Source organism: Rhincodon typus, chromosome 29 (assembly GCF_021869965.1).
Source record: "Rhincodon typus isolate 14 chromosome 29, sRhiTyp1.1, whole genome shotgun sequence".
In the NCBI taxonomy this organism is placed as follows: domain Eukaryota; kingdom Metazoa; phylum Chordata; class Chondrichthyes; order Orectolobiformes; family Rhincodontidae; genus Rhincodon; species Rhincodon typus.
In genome coordinates this window covers 29,279,199-29,299,504 of record NC_063360.1, presented here as the reverse complement: position 1 = coordinate 29,299,504, position 20,306 = coordinate 29,279,199, and the positions used below count along the sequence as shown (strand labels likewise).

Below are 20,306 nucleotides of genomic sequence, written 5' to 3'. Positions count from 1 at the left end.
TATTTTGGTTTGCTTACAAATGGCATACTAACATTCTTGACCTTTTGAATTCTTACTTGTCACGGATATGAAACTTATTCCAATTTGCTTGAAGGAAGCAGGTTGGCACTGTAAAATTACATAAATAATCCCCACCTCCCCAGGTTCCACACTCCATACTGATCTGAATTATTCTTAAGGACTGCTCCGAATTGTTGCTCTGACACAATGCCAGGCCTATAAGTGAAAGACCTGATCTTTTGCACACTGACAGCAGTGGCACACCGGAAGAGTCCATGTTGGTCCCCTGGTCCACTAGACGACTTGCTGTTGGGTCAATTTAATTTTTTTTTATTTTATAAGAGTCCCTACAGTTTGGAAACAGGTCCTTCAGCCCAACAAGCCTGCACCAACTTAGAAAAATGTTGTTCCTCCATGCTGCAATGAAACACATTTTTTCACTTGCGTAGCATTTTGTTTTTGGACCATCATGAGGTTTTGAATTGTAATCGTATTAGTTTCATGTAAGATCCTGCAGTTTAACCTAGAATGAAAGAATTTTTTTTGGTAGTGATGGCAAAGATGTTGTCTAGGTCATCAACTAATCTGTTTTTTTTTAGTGATGCCATAGCACCTTCTACATTCACCTGGACAGGTAAATGGAATCTCCCTTTAAAGTTTCACCTAAACACCAATGCTGCACTGCTCTGTAGCATACTGAAATGCCAGCCATTTTCTAACTTGAGAGACAGTAGTGTTTGAGTGCTTAAAATGACTGGAAATTAATAATTCTTTTTGCTGATCCTTTCTTATCAGATGTCCTCTTTTTGAAAATGTGTAATCTATTTCCTAGTACAGACCACCTGTGGCGATGAAGAAGATAGATGTTCTTTGTTTCAGTTGAGATTTTCAGTGACGAAATACTGCCTTCCTGTTAACATTCCCATAATTCTTGCTGTGCAAATACATTGAATAACTTTTTAAAAATATAAACTACTTTTGAGACACTGCAATAATAAGTACAAATATTTTAAAAATCAGTATTTCACCTGGTATGGACTAAAGGTGTCCATTTTCACCTGTAAACAGCAGTACACAATTTATTTTCATCATTACTACGTGCCAAAACCGACTCCACTCCAAATCTACCTGCATAGTGGGTTATTGAAATATGTAGTAATTTGTGGCAACACTTGTCCATCATAGAATCCCTAGAGTGTGGAAACAGGCCCTTCGGTCCAACAGGTCCACACCGGCTCTCGGAGCATCCCACCCAGATCTATTCCCCATTACCCACCTAATCTATGCATCCCTGAACACTATGGGAAATTTAGCACGTCCAAACCACCTAGCCTGCACATCTTTGGACTGTGAGGAAACTGGAGTTCCTGGAGGAAACCCACGCAGACATGGAGAATGTACACAGTTTGCACAGTCACCTGAAGGTGGAATCGAACCCAGGTCCTGGTGCAGTGAGGCAGCAGTGCTAACCACTGAGCCACCGTGCCGCCCCATCATATTGAAAGTTTGATGCTTTTGGGCCACAACCACGTTTTCAGTATTTTTTTTTTCTATTTGAATTGTAGCCAAAGTTGAATACGTTGTGTTACAATTATCTTGTATTCTAACTGAATGGACATTTTTGTGTCTGTGTCTCTGGCAAAGTGAACTCAGCATATTACTTTCAATTGATCTTCATAGGAGTTCTGTCCTATTCTAAGTTGCTCTTGTATGGTACTGATGAAAACATGATGACGAGACACATAAATGATACAGTGATAAGTCACTGCAGCAGCTGGAATGAAGATGGGGTCTGTGAAGGTAAGATGTGTTGTTCAAAATTGAGTCTTGTAATTCTTGGATTAAAGCAATAGTTAATTAGTTCACCAGTGTATTGTAACTTTTTTTGTACTTTTTTAAAAAAATTGGGTAATGTTGTACAATTTGATTTGATTTTGTCATTATTTGGATCATTTTTAATTGCATGTAGACCAAACCAAAAAAACCTTGTTTGTGTTCCTGGTGTTAACCATTTTCTCTGGTTGATTAAGTGAAAATGAGTTTAAATTTTTTCATAAAAGTCAAATATTTTGGGTTTTACTCACAGCCATTTCCCTTTGATTCATTGTCCACATATCCTACAACTAGATAAATGGAACACCAGGTCAGAGAACGATCCTTATTTACTGTACTCTGGCTAATTAGAACATATGTTCTGCTACATGTCCTTCTGCTACATGTCCATCTGCTCAGAAGTGAAAGAATAAAACTGAATTCAGTTAAATCAATACACCAATTTATTGAAATTAAACTGCTATAAACCTGTACAAACTGTATTTGCTATTCGATTTCACTATTAAGTGAAGATGAAAGTTTAATCATGAAACAGTCACCTCTTTTCCTCGTATGCTGTTCTGGAGCACTCTTGATTTGTTGCTCAGATTGAATATAGATAGTTAGACAAAAGCCTAAAACACATAACTAGTAACTGGAGTCTGTCAAAAGGCAAATCATCCTGGCCTTTGTTTTCTCAAAGCTGATTCTACTCTGACACATTTGATTGATAGCTACATCTGCAATTTGAAAAAAAATCCCAGAATATCAACCTCAATGAATTAAATAAAATGGCTTGACTTTGTTGTTCAATTTTAGAATATTTTTGAATGATCTGGAGAGATGATCCTCCTTCTACTGATGAAGCAATCAATCTACACCCATCCAGGTTTTCTCCTCAGGTGTGCATGTCTTCCAGACGTAGCTGATATTAAAAGTTGCACAAAACTAATAGTATATGGCTTTAACCAAGTATGTCTTGTGAAACAAGGGAAAAATTCAATAAACAGTCATTGTGAGACTGTTCTTCTGTCACACTAAGTAGTACAACCCTTAGTATGTACTCTATCTCATATTTGTGAAATGGGATATTGAAATCTCACCTGAGCATAAGTGTGAACCCACTATGATACCACAACATGGATTTTCAAAATGGGCACACCTTTTTTTCTTAATTTTTTTTTTCTGTAGAAAGACAAATGCTTAGCTCGAAGGAATTAGTCTTTCATTGCACTTATGAAAGCACTTAGGCCACTTGAGTTAATTATTTTGGAAAATGATGAGAAATGATAAATATCTAGCTGCTGAAAGAAACCATATAGCCAGCAATAAGTAGTTGAGGTTTTTTTGCCTTTTCTTCACACTTTTTTTTTCTTTTACCCCACATGTGCCCCTTTCACATTATAAAATGGTCATGAAATCTTCAAATATTTGCAACATGAATAAAACATGTTGGAAAAACATTGTTTTGTTTCAATGCATAGTTAACAATTAATGATCAGGATTATTTGCACACAATGAGCTAGCAAACCTTGTGTTGCTGTGCAGTTGAAGGAACTGCCTGTTTGTTGCATACATCCACTTGGCCAATTTGAAATAACATTTCTTGTTTGCCTCTTACTTTGTGTACAATTACTTGTTATTAACTGGATGAACAATGACCAGAGCTGAGTTTCCCCCAATGTGGATAATTGTTCCCATGTTGCAGTTTCCTACATGCTTGCAGCGATTCAAAATTGCCATTAAATGGCAAAATGGAGAATGATATTAATTAAAATATTGCTTTATGCACATGTTGTTTTAAGTTTTTTTTTAAACGTTGGTTTAAATTAAAAGGCTTGCAGAAGGCTACCTTCTTAGTACTATTATTAAACATTAAGGGCTGAGGACTACAATTAAATATACTAATTATTTACACGTTTCAGCTCTTCATTTTTTTAGGAAATTGAGACTTTGTGGTTGTCTCTGGCTGCCCCTGTTCTTTGCTTTAATGCTTTGACTTTGCTATTTCAAGATTCCTGCTGCCATTTAAAATGTTGGTCAAGGTTTTTCAAGTTGCCCTCAGATTATAGAATAGGACATTTTGTCCCTTTTTTTAAACCCCATAGGCTGCAGCAATCAACATTCCTACAATGAGCTAATTTGCAGAGACCTTGTGATATAACATTTCAATTTTTTTAACGCCATTAATTGATGAATTGATATGAAGTGTCTGCCTTGAACCACTGGCTCTGTGTTAATAACTATACTATATTTAGTGGTATTTGTACAGCAGAGGAATCCCCTAGGATTAATAACAGAATTGTACTGTTCGCTAATCTTTGGGCTCCTTTCGTTTTAGTATTGGTCCCTGTTAGTAATTTTAGGTGTGCATTAAATATTTTCTTTAATCGTGGTCACTTGTTTTTTTCCATTTAATTAGATTCTATTCCTTCCTTATGATTTTGTTTACATTTACTAACTAATACATAGTCATAAGAGAGCATGGCTCAGTTGTTGTAACTATAGGTACATCGGAAATAGGAGGAGACCTTTCAAGCTTGCTCTGCTGTTCAGCTAGACGATGACTGGTTTTCTACTTCAACACTATTTTCCCACACTATTCCATATCCCCCAAGTTCTTTATCAAGAACTCCTATCTGCCTTGAATATATTCAATGACTGACTGAATCTTTACAGTCTTTTGGGGTAAAGAACTTCAAAGACACTCAACCCTCTGAAGAACTTCCTCTTTGTCCCAGTCCTAGTTGACTCGCCCTTATTCTGAGAATTATTTCCCTAGTTGTAGACCCCTACTACCCCATAGAGAATGTGGGTCCAGTCTCTTCAGGATGATCTCACCATCCTGTGTATCATTCTGGTAAACTTTTGTTGCATGCCCTCTAACCAGTTTTATAAACTGATTACTGGAGTCTTGCAAATGACTCTATGCTTTTCTCAAACTCTTCAAAAGCAGATTGATCACTTTAAGATGATACAAAAATACACTCGTTGATTTATATTCAGTAAGTAAATTAACAAATGTTTTTATGGTAAACTGCTCCTATAATTCTTGACTTTTTTAAAAAAAATGCCATGTTAGTTGGTTAAATGTGTTCTTCTTGAATTCTGAAGATTTTATCGACTCTGAACATAAACGAGAACTCAGTTTTTATTTACCAGTTCTTTTTGTCACAAATCATCTTGCGTAGAAGGACAGAACGGCTTGAATTTTACCTTTTTTTTTATTGGGCTTCTATCTTGGATAATTGAATTGCAATTAATCTGGATATGGCTTCACAAATAATAGCCTTTTCACTAGGCACCACTGAGTCAACCCAATGTTATGGGTGAGGTTTACAGAGATGTCTTACACCTGAGATGGAAGTTGTGATAAGCTCCAGTTACTTCATTGATCTATTCTACATCCTTCAGCATGTGGCTAGTTTGTGGATTTAATCCCTTTTTTTGAGCCAAATGCAACTTGATAGTTTTAATATAAATGATCCCCATAATGAGGCAGTGTGCAAAATGACAAATGTGACTGACCTAATGCTAGGAAGGAAATTGTCATGATTGCTGCTGATGCTTTCAATCCACAACCTCTTGCTTAAAATGCATATATGTGGATATTGTCAAGATATTAACGTAACAGAAATAGCTGAGAAACTCAGCTGGTCTAGCAGCATCTGTGGAGAGAAAACAGAATTAACACAGTCCAGTGACCATTTTTCAGGGACTCCATGTTAACTTTCTCTCTCCACAGTTGCTGCCAAACCTGCCGAGTTTCTCCAATTTGGTGCAAATTTCCAGCATCTACAGTTCTTTGTTTGAACCTGACAATATTTTAACAGTAATATAAAACAATGAAAGTTCTCCATGGTTGAATAATGTGACATTCAAATGAAAAAAATGTAATTTGAATTAAGAAACGGAAGCTTCTGCTTAAATGTCTATATGCTTTGCAAAAATTATCTTTAAGAGTAAAGGAAGGGAATTTGACAGCTGAAAACATCCGCTTTGATTTATTTGACTTGCTGTCAGCAAGTATTTATAAAAGTAAAGCAATTGATGTATTAGAATATATTTCAAGTTACTGGTACAAATGATGCAAAACCAGATTCAATCGTTGAAATACTTGCATATTCACTGTAGTTTTTCAGAAAACTTTTGAATGCTATCCTGTGTAATTATTGAAAATGGGAGTTTGTAGGACTTCAAATGAACCTGTTTGAGTAGAAAATGTATTTTAAATGTTAATTTCTGAAAAGCTTCAATTAAAATTTCTCATGGATTCTTCTCCCCAACAGAATGCCAAGGTAACTTTGTCATCTTTGGACATCTTTGCCTCGCCACCTGTCCTCCGCACTATTACAATGTTTCAAGAACTTTAAATAAAACAATGAATGGTGTTAGCAGAAATTTCACAGTGGATACCTGTGCTCCATGCCATTCATCTTGCTATTCCTGCGATGGCTATTCTGTGAATAACTGCCTGACGTGCCCTCCATTTTCTAATTATGATGAAAAGCAACAGTCTTGTTCAATTCCTATTTATCCAAGACATTTTGGTATGAGTGAAAGGAATGACCAAGCGCATGGGCTTTACAAAATTGCTGTGGTGGTTGCAATCCTTATTGGTGGACCTGTTGCTCTGATATGTGGTGTAACATCATTGTCATGGTTGATATACTATTTAAGTAGGAGGCAGACAGTAATGGTAGCCACCTCTGTGACTGGGGCCTCTGAAACAACCCAACTGCATGTACAGCGTGACACTACGGATGAGGGAACTGGAAGCAGTGAGACGGAGTCCACTTACTTTATTACACGGTTTGATCAACAACAGGATCATTAAAAAATATTGAAGTGCAAATCCAATAGTCTTTATTTCATCAATCTGAACCAACCATTTGATTATTTTGTCATTGGCCTAGTTGAATGTAATTTCCAAAGTTCTGAAAAATTTAATCAAGCGTCACTTTAAAAAGTGTCAACAAATCTAGGAATACACTTGGAAAAGCACCTTGTTTGCTCTCTGACCTCTAAACGTAATTCTACAATAATTAAAGGAGCATGTTTCGATTGTAGGCAATTCAAACTTGCACAAAGACTCATGGATTTTATTATCTATAGGTTTTCTGAGGCTTTCTTCCAACAGACTATTCAAAATATGTTGTTCCACTTTATAGCTGGCAAAGTTGTATTAAAGAGACAGACTAAAGACAAAACTGACCTTCATGATTATAAATTTAACTACCTGCACGATTAATCCTAAATACTTTTGATTTTTAAAGGTCTAGAGCTATAAATCTCCATTGAAGATTTATCTAACAGATTTACTTAATACTCTGATAAATTTTGCCTATGAATAAATGCCTTTGACTTTGGTATGGGGGGAGAATGGGTGGATCTTTAAATATCCAAACTTGAAGCTTGCTAATATTGTAATTTAACTAGGTGGAAGACAGCTGGTGATTAAATCCTCTGCCCAAATTTCTCCTGTTGACACTATCAAAGGTATCTCATGTCCAATGCCAGTTTGGAACAAGGAGGAGACGGTCATTGACTAACAGTTATCAGTCTAGGCAGAATTTTCTTAACTGTTTCTGTCTTTCCTCTTTTTTTTTTTTGTAAATATTGATTAGAGAAGGTTGAATTTTCAGCTGATGTTTTGTGAGATGAGATTCTGGGTGTCTGGTTAGCTTTTCAGCTTCCTCCATGTGCAATCACATGGCAGGAGAAGTGGAAGTGCTTGCTTTTGTTAGAACCTTCTAGGGTTCGGGCCACTGCCATATTTCAAAATACACCACTTTGGATGATGTTGATCAGGTCATTTGTAATTCGGAAAGGAAAGCTTGTATCCCCTGTTTGAGGACACTAATCTGGTGGACAGGGTGGTGGCAAGAAGGTCCATCCCTTTACAGCTGGCTGCCTGCCTGGACCCAGTGAGCAGTGCTGCATCCTGGGTGAAGTAGGATGCTCGGCATTGCAGAGAAAAACATCAAGATATTTTGCATTCCACAAGGGTAGGTGCCACTATCTTCTCTCTGCTAATCCTCACTCTAGGAAGCCACTCAGTCTAACTCTCTACCAATGCAGATGCCACATGGATTACAACTTTCACTGTTGTGTGTCATCCTCTAAACTAAACCCCTTCTGTCCTCTGAGCTTTCTACTTCTTCCCTAAGCCACCACACTGTCATGCTCATGTATCCCCACTAATTGCTCTTCCATCCACTTTCACCACGTTCAATCCCTCACTTTTGTCTCATTGCAGGACAAATTGGCCCACAGCTGGACCAAGACTAGGGCATTGGATGGGGAGAGCACTATACTTCATGAGAAAATTCTACAACTGACTGGAGAGGAGCACAATTGCTCTGAGGAATGGGGAGCTTCAAAGGTCAACTAACCAGGTAAACTTAATTTGAGCTGTGCTACATTACTCTTTTATCATCAATGTTAAGTCATACCTAATATGCACAATATCTTATCTCTTTTGGATAACTAGTTCTCTTTTATCCAGTCATTAACAGCACCCAGTGAACCTCTGAAGAGGCTGGTGCTAGGCCTGTACATGATATCCTAATGAGGAGTAAGTAACTGAACGCGCAGGAAGAACTAAGATTTTCATCTGTACCTTCTACCAGCTCAGCTATTTCCCTCAAAGACTTCTCTTTCCAGACATAGACACAGGCATATAATCTGGGATCATATCACTGACACCTCATCGATTTGAGAAAGAAATGCTGCAGATCACTGGCACTCGGGACTTCTAGATACCAGGCAACTGCTCCACCCAGGTGGAAGATGATCCCATTAATAACTTTACCAAAATGCACAAATGGGCCCAGGAGCTGCAAGCAAATTTGGTAATCTGGATTGAAGGATGAATGAATCCACCATCCCTACCAATACTATGCTGGTTCTGGTATTCCTGTTTGGTTCCGTGGATAAATTGGTGACTCTCAGAATCCCTACAGTGTGGAAACAGGCCATTCAGCCCAACAGGTCCACACCGCTCCTCCGAAGAGCTTCCCATCCAGGCCCATTCTCCTAAAGCTGCATTTCCCATATCTAACACACCTAACCTAAACATCCCTGGGCACAATGGGCAATTTAGCATAGACAATCCACCTAGCCTGCACATCTTTGGACTGAGGAAACCCACGCAGACACTGGGAGAATGTGCAAACCCCCCACACAGTTGCCCAAGGCTGGAATCGAACCTGAGTCCCTGGCACTGAGGTAGAAGTGCTAACCACTGAGCCACCGTGCTGACTGTTGTGGAGATGCAAGTCCAGGACACTGCTGGATTTATGCATGTGCTGTACTCCATTAGTCTAGCTAAAGTGTTTAGCATCAATAATAAGGTTAGGGGCCAAGGCATCTCAACCTCACTCCAGGTCCTCTTTGTATGAGACAGGGTGACACCAGTCACCACCCATGTGGAGGAAGACCCTGCCACCCCAGAAGTTGCTTCTTTACCGACTCCTGGTTAAATCTAATGCGTGTGAGAAACGAGCAATCTCTTTGGATGGCCCAAGGCTGACAGAATCAAACATTATTCATCTCTCAAGCTGCTGCTTCCCTGATTGCAAATTAGCCTCTGATGTCAGGGATCTTTGTGTCCAAAGACCTGAACATCAAGATTCAGTGACTTCTTTCTGGAGAATGTCAAAAGTTACATGAGTTTATTGAAGGAATTCCTCAACCCTCATTTCCGTTGGCATGAAACTTCATGTTATGCCCTCACTGTGTGGCGTGGAGACTTCCTAATGGTGTTATTGTCATGTCAAAATAAGGAACTCTGAAGTTTGTTATCCAATTGTTCTTTGGAAATTTTTGTATGCATATTTGGATCGTGAATGTCTTTCTGATGGAATGCAAATTGAAGCCAAAGGTGGAATTACTTAATCAGTGGTGGCATAATAACTGCAAATGGCCCTCCAATTCCAGGAATTTTATTTTGCCCATGAACAGCAAAACAGTTACTATTCCTCCAAGTTTGCTCAGTGTCAGTCATTTTGTGCAGCTATTGCATGATTGGCTTCTGATCCAAAAGTGCTAAGGTTCCAACTTTTTTGTTCTCGAGATTCAGGGCCTCTGCAAGATTTTCCTCCTGTCTGAATCCTGCATGTTACCTTGTGTTACTATTCCTCCAACCCATATGACCTAAGGCAGCCTGCCTTCTGGTTAGCCTCTTCTCATTACAATAAATGTACTCACTTCTAACCATCACCCCTGAGCCCTTGACTTCAGACATTCCCATGTCTTCAATGGGCCCACAGTCGTCCTCCCCCCTCCTTTCCCAACCCGCCCCCCCGCTGACACACACATCCCCCATTATTCAGCTATCCCTTAGGACTGACGGAGTGGGGCTGTCCTGCCACAGGGGCAAGCCAACGAAGCAAAGCACAGCCCAGCATTCAGAACAAACTGCCTATAAATTCCTGGACAAGTGGCACTTGACCTGCAAGATAGACTGTGGCCCAAACACCGGACTCTGCTAGGACTAAATACCTGACTCTGACTGTAGACTCCCCTGACCTAGAATCAAATGAGTCTCTTGACTGTGGCAGCACCCCTAAATAGTCAGTCTCCTTTTGACTCCACTAAACACTGCTCCCCTTTTGGTTTTCATACATGGGCATTTGCTTGAAGAACATGCTGTGTGATTACCTGCTGGCATATGCTGCAGTTGTAACTTTGGCACAGCACTGTGCTGTACAGTGATATGTCTACCCTTTTGACTAATAAGTGCTCCCAACTCTGGCAATCTGTTTACCTCTCAGTCTGTGCCAAAAAACAATGCTGGAAATAGGGAGAGTGAGTGTTAAAGCAAGCTAAGAGTCATAAGGAGGGAATCCTGAGAGACAGGATTTACGTATTGGGGAAGGCAAGGACTGATTCGGGATAGTAACGTGACTTTGTGTGTGGGAAATCATGTCTCACTAGCTTGATTGAGTTTTATTTTTAAGAACTAACAAAGTGGATGGAGGGCAGAGCAGTTGACATGATCTGTATGGCGTTCAACAAGGTTCCTCATGGTAGACTGGTCAGCAAGGTTAGATCACGTGGAATAGAGAAAGAATGAGCTATTTGGATACAGAATTAGCTCAGGTAGAAGACAGAGGGTGGTGATAGAGGGTTGCTTTTCAGACTGGAGGCCTGTGACCAGCAGGGTGAGACAAGGATCAGTGTTGGGTCCACTACTTTTCATCACTTAGATAAATGATTTTGGATATGAACATAGGAGGTATGGTTAGTAAGTTTGCAGATGAGACCAAAATTGGAAGTGTTGTGGAAAGCAACGACGGTTACCTGAGAGTACAACAGGATATTGATGAGCCAATGGGCTGAGGAGTGGCAGATGGAGTTTAATTTAGATAAATGAGAGGTGCTGCATTTTGGAAAGGCAAATCGGGGCAGGATTTATACACCTTAATAGTAAGGTCCTGGGGAGTGTTGCTGAACAAAGAGACCTTGGAGTGCAAGTTCATAATTCCTTGAAAGTGGAGTCGTAGGTAGATAGGATAGTGAAGAAGGTGTTTGGTATGATTGCCTTTATTAGTCAGTGCATTGAGTATAGCAGTTGGAAGGACATTTTGCAGCTGTACAGGACATTGGTTAGGTCACTATTGGAATACTGCGGCAATTCTATTTTCCCTGTTATAGGAAGGATGCTGTGAAATTTGAGGGTTCAGAAAAGATTGACAAGAATGCTGCCAGGGTTGGAGAGTTTGAGCTATAAGGAGAGGCTGATTAGACTATGGCTATTTTCCCTGGAGCATTGGAGGCTGAGGAGTGACGTTATAAGAGGTTTATAAAATCATAAGGGGCATGGATAGGATAAAAAGGCAAGGTCTTTTCCCTGGGGTGGGGAAGTCCAAAATTAGAGGCCATAGGTTTAAGGTGAGAAAGGAAAGATTTAAAAGGGACCTGAGGGGCAACTTTTTCATGCAGAGGGTGGTGCACGTATGGAATGAGCTGCTAGAGGAAGTGGTCGAGGCTGGTACAACTACAATAACTAAAAGGCATCTGGATGGGTATATGAATAGGAAGGGTTGAGATGGATATGGGCCAAATCCTGGCAAGTGGGACCAGATTAATTTAAGATATCTGGCCAGCATGGGTGAGTTGGACCAAAGGGACTGCTTCCATGATGTATATCTCTATTACTCTAAGATGCATCTTGTGCAGACGTATGGATGCATGTTGCTGCAAAGCAACCTGGTAGAATCATGCAAGTCATTTGTCCCTGAACTCCAAAATAATGTTAAAGGCCTGAAGTGCTGCACACATCATCTATAACTATGGGTGAGGTTCCTGGTGACAGGAGGGTGGCTAATGTATCTTTTTGTTTAAGAAGGGTTGTAAGGAGAAACCGTAGAACTTATAGGCCTGTGAGTCTACTTCAGTTGTTGGGGATAGTTAGCATGGTTTTGTGTGAGGAAAATAGTGTCTCTCAAGCTTGATTGAGTTTTCCTTATGAAGTTACCAAAAGGATTGAGGCCAAGCAGTGGATGTTTACTTGGACTTTACTAATCAGTTTACCAAGTGGAACCTTGTTAAAGGCTTTACTAAAGTTAGGTCACATGGGATTCAGGGTGAACTTGCCAATTGGATACATAATTGACTTGACAGCAAGTGACAGTGGTGGGGGCGAGGGGGGTTGTTTTTCGGACTAGAGGCCTATCACCAGCAGTGTTCCACAGGGATCAGTTCTGGGTCCTTTTTTTTTTTGTCATTTGTCATTTTTGTCAAACTATTTGGATGGGAATGTACAAGGCATGGTTCGCAAGTTTGCGGGCGATGCCACTAATTCTGGCATAGAAGTGAAGGTTTTCTAAGGTGACAAAGGGATCTTGATCAAATCGGTCAATGGGCTGAAAATTGGCACATGGAGTTCAATCTGGATAAGTGTGAGGTATTGCATTTTTTTACAACAAACAGGGGTAGGACTTGTATGATTAACGGTAGGGTCTTGGGTACTATTGTAGAACAGAGATCTAGGTGTTCAGGTGCATATTCTTTGAAATTCGCGTCACATATGGACAGGATGGTTAAAGTGTTTGGAACGCTTGCCTTCATTGCTCAGTCCTTTGAGTATAGGATTTGAGAAGTCACGTTGAAGTTGTACAGGTATTTGAGGCCTCTTCTGGACTACTATATCCAGTTCTGGTTGCTCAGTTAGAAGGATAATATTAAGTTGGAGAGGGCTCAAAAGCAATATGAGGATGTTGCTGGGTATGGGAGGCTTAAGTTATAAAGAAAGGCTGGAATTTTTTTCACTGGAGCATAGGAGGTTGAGGTGTGATATTCTAGAAGTTGATAAAATAGTGAGGAGTATAGATAGGGTTAATGGTACGTGTCTTCCCCCTAGGATGGAGAATTTCAAGACTGGGAGGAGGGTAAATTTTTTTGAGGGAGATTTTAAAAGACATGGGTGCAGCGATGGGGAGGTTGCAGTCAATACAGGATTGAGGGTTTTGTACTTAAATGCATGTATTATGTGAAACAAAATAAATGAACTTGTGCATAGTGGAATTGGTGGGTACAATAATGTGGGCATTGTACACATGGCTTCAAACGCATCAGAGCTGAGAATGTCCAAGGGTACATGTTCCATTAAATGGACAGAGGGGGCAGGCATGCTTTCTTAAGAAATGAAATGAAATTACCAGCAAGAAGTGATATATGGTTGGAAGGTGGAGAATTGAGGAACTGCAAAGGGGCAAATATTCCTGATGGGAGTTGTGCACTGTCCCCATAGCAGTAGTTAGGATGTGGGGCAGAAAATAAACTTGGAAATTAAAAAAAGGCATGTAAGAAAGGCACTATTAAAATAATCACGGTGACTTCAACATGCAGCTGGACTGGGAAAATCAGATTGGTAACAGGTACCACAAAGGAATTTGTGGACTGTCTGAGATGATTGGTTGGTTTGTTTGTTTTTTGATTTTTGAGCAGCTTTGGTACAGCTCACCAGGAAACAAGCACATTCCCAAATCCAGAATTGTAATGAGGTAGACTTGAGAAGGGAACTTGAGGCAAAGGAGCCCCTAAGGGCCAGTGATCCCAATATGCTACAATTCACTCTGCACTTTGAGGGGGAGAAACTGGAGTCAGATGTAATGGTATTACAATTGAGTAAAGGAGGGAGCTGCCCAGAAGGGGAGCTGTTAGATCTCATTTTCCAATGAGAGCCAGTCCAGTGGTAGCTTCAGGTACAGCTTTATTTTGATATGACTTTGTTACAGCTTCAGATTTTCTTTTCAGTAAGGCGCACACAAATTTTGGATTGTATACAGTTAAAACTTAAAGAGCACACTGCCCCTTTGATGCAGAAACAGAAGTTGCTGGAAAAGCTCAGCAGGTCTGGCAGCATCTGTGAAGAAGAGTGTTAACATTTCACATCCAATGACCCTTCCTTAGAACTGATGGTAACTGGGAAAACGTTGGTTTATGTGCAGAAAATAGGGAAGGGGATCGGGTAGGGAGTAAATGAGTGGATAAAGGTTACGGCCTGAAGATAGAGAAGAGCAGTTGGATAGACAAAGGAGTTGATAATGATCGGGCGAGGAGGGTGAATAGCTGTTCATGGGGACGGTCAGTGACTAACAATAGGCAGTGTGAAATGGTAGGCTGTGATAACAAGGCCTGGTGTGTGGGGTAGGGGGCTAGCCAATGGGAGCATTTAAGTCCTAAAATTATTGAACTCCATATTGAGTCGGAGGGCTGCAGGGTCCCCAAGCGGAAAATGAGGTGTTCTTCCAGTTTGCGTTGAGCTTTGCTGGGACACTGCAGTAAGCCAGAGACGGACGTTGGCCAGGGAACAGGGTGGTGTGTTAAAGTGGCAGGCAACTGAAAGCACAGGGTCCTTTTTTGCTTGCAGAACGTAGATGTTCTGCACAGTGGTCACCCAGTCTACGCTTTGTTTTCCCCAAGGTAGAGGAGACTACATTATGAGCAGAGAATGCAGTAGGCTAGATTCGAGGAAGTGCTGGCGTAATGTTGCTTCACCTGGAAGGTATGTTTGGGCCCTTGAATGCTGGGGAGGGAGAAGGTAAATGGGCAGGTTGCACCTTTACCGGTTGCAGGGGAAGGTGCTGTGGGGCTGTGGGAGAGTGTTGGGAGTGAAGGAAGACTGTGTACCAGGGTGTCCCGGAGGAACGGTCCTTGTGGAAGGTGGACAAGGGAGAAGAGGGGGAAATGTGTCTGGTGGTATATCGGAGATGGTGGAAATGGTGTCTGATGATCTTCTGGATATGGATGCTGGTGGGATGGTAGGTAAGGACAAACGGAACCTTATCGCCCCCTTTATTGGTCAACAGTGCCAAAATGTCCCTCTGTAATTGGCTGTTTGGTACAGCATCTTAGAGAGAGACAGGCTGGTGGTCCACCCACAGTCATGATGTTTTCATTGACTTTAATGATAAGGGAGGGACCACTCTTATTGCCTGAATCTTTTTCTTTTGGTGATTTTTCATTTGTAAATCTATAGCTAATGTGGATCTATATCTATGATTGCCTGAAGAATCTTAACTAAAACCTACTCTTAACATTAGAACAGGTTGATTAAATAATTCAAAAGACTGAACTAATTAGTGTAAAATGTTCTTATATATGTAAGAAATTGGAGCTGTACATTCCATCCCAGCTAATAACCTTGATTAAACAGTCTTGCTATTGTCAACTTGCTGAGACTGTATTGAGAAAATATTTTCCCAAGGCACTTGATCTATTGTCAGCCATGTTCTGCAGTTAGTCAGGGGCAGTTGTCGGCCATTTTGTGTCATTCTGTCATGGGCATCCCTAACAGAAGCTGAGCAGGGAAGACAGTGGAGTAGCAATGGCTGGAGTTTCTGGGGGTGATTTAAGAGACCCAGCAGAAATTCATCCCGAGGAAGAAGAAATATTCTAAGGGGAGGAAAGCCAGCCGTGGCTGACAGAGGGAGTCAAGGATGGCGTAAAAGAAAAAGCTTATGATGCAGTGAAAATTAGTGGGAAACCAGGGGATTGGAAGACTTTAAAATCCCAACAGAGGGCAATCAAAAAAAGCAATAAAACTGGAGAAGATAAAGTGAGGGTAAGCTAGCTAGTAATATGAAAGATTGAAAGTGTTTTTTAAGATATAAAGGCAAAGCGAGAAGCAAGAGTGGACATTGGACCTCTGGAATATGAGGGTGATAATGGAACAAAGAAATGATGAAGGAACTGAATCATTGTTCACAATGAAAGACCCCATCAGCCTACCAGAACTTCAAGAATCAGGGGCATAGGTGAGTGTAGTAGCCGTCACTAAGAAAAAGGTGCCAATGAAGCTGAAAGATCTGAAGGAGAACTACACCCCAGAGTTCTGGAACAGATAGCTGTGGAGGCATTGGTGGTGATCTTTCAGGAATCACTGGAGTCCAGGCAGGTCCCAGAGAAAAATCGCTAATCTAACACCCATGGTTTAAGAAGGGAATCAGGCAGAAGGCTAGAAACTATAAGCAGGTTAACCTGAGCTTGATTGTTGGTCAGATTTGAGTTCATCAAGAATGAGACTGGGGAGTACTTCGAAGTGCTTGGAAAACAGGGCTGAGCCAGCAGGGCTTTGTCGAGGGGAGGTCATACCTGACAAATCACTTTGGAATTCTTTGAAAAGATAAGCAAGTTATACACAAACCAATGACTATCACTGGCTATTTCCAGAAGGCCTTTGACAAGATGCCACATAGGAGGTCGCTAAATAAGAACCGGAAATGTTAGGGGTAATGTTCTGGCATAGCTAGAGGATTGACTGACTGGCTGAAAGCAGAGTCAGGATAAAGAGATCTTTTTCAGGATGGATGGCAGCCAGTGAGCAGTGAGTTCTGCAAGGGTTAATGTGAATCGTGGTGCCAACATTAAACACTTTCAATATGGATGAAATAACTGTCGGCATTGTTACCCTTGCAGGCGATGCAAAGATGGGGAAGAGTTGTGGTTGATGGGAAGAGACAGGTAGTGTTGAAGAAACAGGGCAGCTGCAGAAGGACTTGGACAGGCAAGGAGAGTGGCAAAGAAGTGGCAGATCTTTAACCAAGATGGTGGAGTAGGGCTCTTGAGCTGTAACTCCTCTGCTCCATCTGTTCCTCTTTTTTTTTTTTTCATTTCTCCTGTCCATTTTTTTTTCCTTTCTACTTGTCTCCCATCTTTGGACTGCGTTGGTGGTGATGAGTTGAGCCAGCGGCAAAATCAAGGGACCCCCAACCTCTGTGAAGCCCAGTGTGGACCTGTTTGGTCCATCTTTTTTTCCTGTCCTGCTTTAGAAAGACTATAGTTCTGAACTTTAACTTTTTTTCTTTATTTTTCTAATTTATACCTAAGATTTTGTACCTAGACACTTTTCTGTACTTGAGACGGCACTGGAAATAATGACTTTGTTTACTTTTCACTGTACTCGTGCATCTCCATACTTGAGTACATGTGACAATAAAACCTAATTCTAAATGGAATACGATGTGGGAATTGAGGTCATACACTTTGGTAGGAAGAATAGAGATGTAGATATTTTCTAAATGGGGAAAGGTTTCAGAAATCTGAAGCACAACGAGACTTGGGGTTCTAGGTTCAGTATTCTGTTACGGTTAACATGCAGGTTTAGTTGGCAGTTAGAAAGACAAGTGAAATTTTAGTGTTCACTTTGAAAAGGCTAGCGTAGAAAAGCAGGGGTGTATGCTGAGGTTGTATAAGGCTGTGATCAGACTGCATTTGGGATAGTGTGAACAGTTTTGGTCCCTGTATTTAAGGATGTACTGACCTTGGGAGGGGTTCAGAGAAGATTCACAAGAATGATCCCAGGAATGAAGGGCTTGTCATAGGAGGAGTGGTTGAAGTCTCTAGGCCTGTATTTAATGCAATTTAGAAGAATGAGGGTGGACCTCTCAAAACCTTGCAGAATACAGAGGCCTGGATAGTGTGGACACAGATGTTTCCATTAGTCTGAGACCAGGATGCCAGAGCATGGCCTTGGAATGAGATGAGGAATTTCTTCAGCTAGAGGCTGGTGAAAATGTGTGAAATTCATTGTCACAGAAAGCTGTGGATGATAAGTCATTGAGTGTTTTTAAAACGGACGCTTTTGATTAGTAAGGGGATCGAGGGTTACAGGAAGACTGGAGAATAGATTTGAGAAACCTATCAAGCATGATCAAATGACTGCATATTCAATAGTCTGAATGGCCTAATTCTGTTCTTCTATTTTATGGCTTAATGAGGATGTATTGCAGAAATTCACCGAGTCTCGTTAGCAACTTCCACGTCCGTGATCACTACCATCTAGAAAGACAAAGTAAGATACATGGGAATGCCACCTACATGTTCCTCTCTGAGCTCCTCACCATCTTCTCCTGAAAATGTATATCAAAGTTCATTTGGTGTTGCTGACCTAAACTGTAGCTCCCTCCCTACTGTCATTGTGGATATACCTACAACAAAGAAGAGGGTTATTTGAAGATTTCATATGAATAAGGTGAATTGAGTGTTAATGTGATGCAACTGTATGGAAATAAGGCAGTTGCTACTCTTAGTGCAATTCTGAAGTAGCTGATTAAGACTTGAGAAAATGGCAAACCTGTCACCTCAATGTAGAGATGATTTTTCTTTTCATTCTCTGCATTTTCTCAACTTTCTCTCCATTGCTCACACCACACCAGGAAGGGGAAAATTCTGCCCATACTTTCCTGCTAGTACTCTTTTTATAAGTTAAACAAATTGGAGTTTATTACAGTACTTTTTTGGTGTATAATGATGAAAAGCAAAGTATGCTAGTTTTAAATATTGGGTTTTATATGAACAAATTATTACAAAACACATTGGCTGTTGCCCATTACGTAAATCTAAACATCACCAAACTGTTATTAAAATGCATGAATTTATGGGCATTTATATGCTCCAAAGAATCAGTGATTTTTTTTTTAAAAGAAATTGCACTTCAATTTACTGAAGCATCATCTCTCATTTGTGACACAATTCCTATTCCCAATGAAAATCCATGAGCCCTAAAGGAGCAAAAGGAAGGTTAACAAATGCTTTGGGGATGAATAATGCAGGTTGTACTGTCCTTTTCACCTCTGGGATCTTGGTTTGATTCCAGTTTCGGCTGCTGGGCTGTACATAGTCTTCCTCAATTACAAGCAAAATAATTTTCTAATGCAAACAAGTGTCCAGCACAAACTTGCAATCTGACTTTGCAGGACGTAAAGGGAGATGTTCAGATGCCCAGGTGGAGAATATTGATATCAAGAAATGTCAGTGGGAGGAACAACATCAGAGCATGCACTTCTGTTTTGGAGAATTAGTGCACAGGAAATGTATTGATCACTTTGCATCTGACTTATCCAATATGTTATGTGGGGATGCTTGGTTTTTGCACTGGTGATGGCAGTAAAAACAGTAATTCTCAGGATTATACCCTCGGGGTGGCGGGAGGGGAATGGATGGATGGAAGCCTAAAGTTGAAGCAGCAACACTGACTTTTGAGAACATGTGCAGTTTGGTCTTCTGAGGGTTTTCTGGGATGACTGTTTTAGGAAAGTTTGAGCCTATACTCCTGTTGCAATTCAGAAGATTGAGAAGTGACCTTTTTAGAAACAAAAGATCGAGGGGCCTCGCTAGACTAGATCTGCAAGGATGGCTCCCTCTTTTGGGGTCTCAAACCAAGATCCCAGAGGTGAAAAGGACAGTACCACCGGCATTATTCATCCCTAAAGCCTTTGTTATTCTTCCTTTTCATGCCCATGATGGATTTTCATTGGGAATAGGAATTACATGACAAATGTGATGTTTCATCAAACAGAAGTGTTGTTTTTAATATCTTGTTTAAAAAGTCACTTTTTTTTTTTTTGGAGCATATAAATGCCCATTAAACTGTGCAGTTTAATAACAGTTTGGCTGTTGCCCATTTCATAAATCTAAAAATCAATGTGTTTTGTAGTAATTTTGGGGAAAGAAGAACTACAGGGACAGCTTAGAAATAAGTGGATGAGAAGAAATGTATTCTGAAGGTTGTTGTCCTTTCACAGAACAGTGATGGCTGAATCATTTAATATTTTTAAGGCCAAATTAGATTTCTGATCATTGGTGGAGTCAAGAATTATAGGAGACAGGGAAGTAGAATGAAGTCCATAGTTCAATCGGCTGGTATCTTATTGAATTGTGGAGCTAGCCTGAGGGGATGGAATGGTCTACTCCTTACTCCTGTTCACCTCCAGAATCTGGTTGTGTTAACTTGCCTGTATTATTAGGCTCTTTTTTTTTCAACCAATTCACAGCTTCTGATGTCCAGTTTGGATACAATGGGTTCACAGTCAGTAGATATCTGGTTGAGATTACCCAAACTGATGGGACAAGGGTGTTTTTGCTGTTGAAATAAAGCTGACTTTTTTATTCTCTCATTCTCACTGTATTCTGTCTTACTGGAAATCTCTCATTGAGGTCTTTTTTGTGCTTAGTTGATGCAAGTGAGATGTCTGTTTTTGGCT

The 20,306-nt window shown here is 40.5% G+C and overlaps 1 protein-coding gene across 6 annotated transcripts in view; it reads left to right on the top strand.

The window, feature by feature from the left end:
- The window catches only part of LOC109936002 (furin-like), a 62,546-nt gene that overhangs the window by 31,135 nt on the left and 11,105 nt on the right, over positions 1–20,306 (top strand). For 2 of the 6 annotated variants that reach the window (XM_048614329.1, XM_048614328.1), the window contains exons 14-16: positions 1,681–1,800; positions 6,102–6,110; positions 8,072–8,210. In XM_048614329.1, coding sequence (XP_048470286.1) covers positions 1,681–1,800; positions 6,102–6,110; positions 8,072–8,103 — 161 coding nt within the window. In that variant the 3' untranslated portion in view covers positions 8,104–8,210. Of the gene's footprint in view, positions 1–1,680; positions 1,801–2,631; positions 2,715–6,101; positions 6,890–8,071; positions 8,211–20,306 lie in introns of those variants that run through there. The other 4 variants (XM_048614326.1, XM_048614327.1, XM_048614330.1 and 1 more) reach the window with 3 other exon arrangements.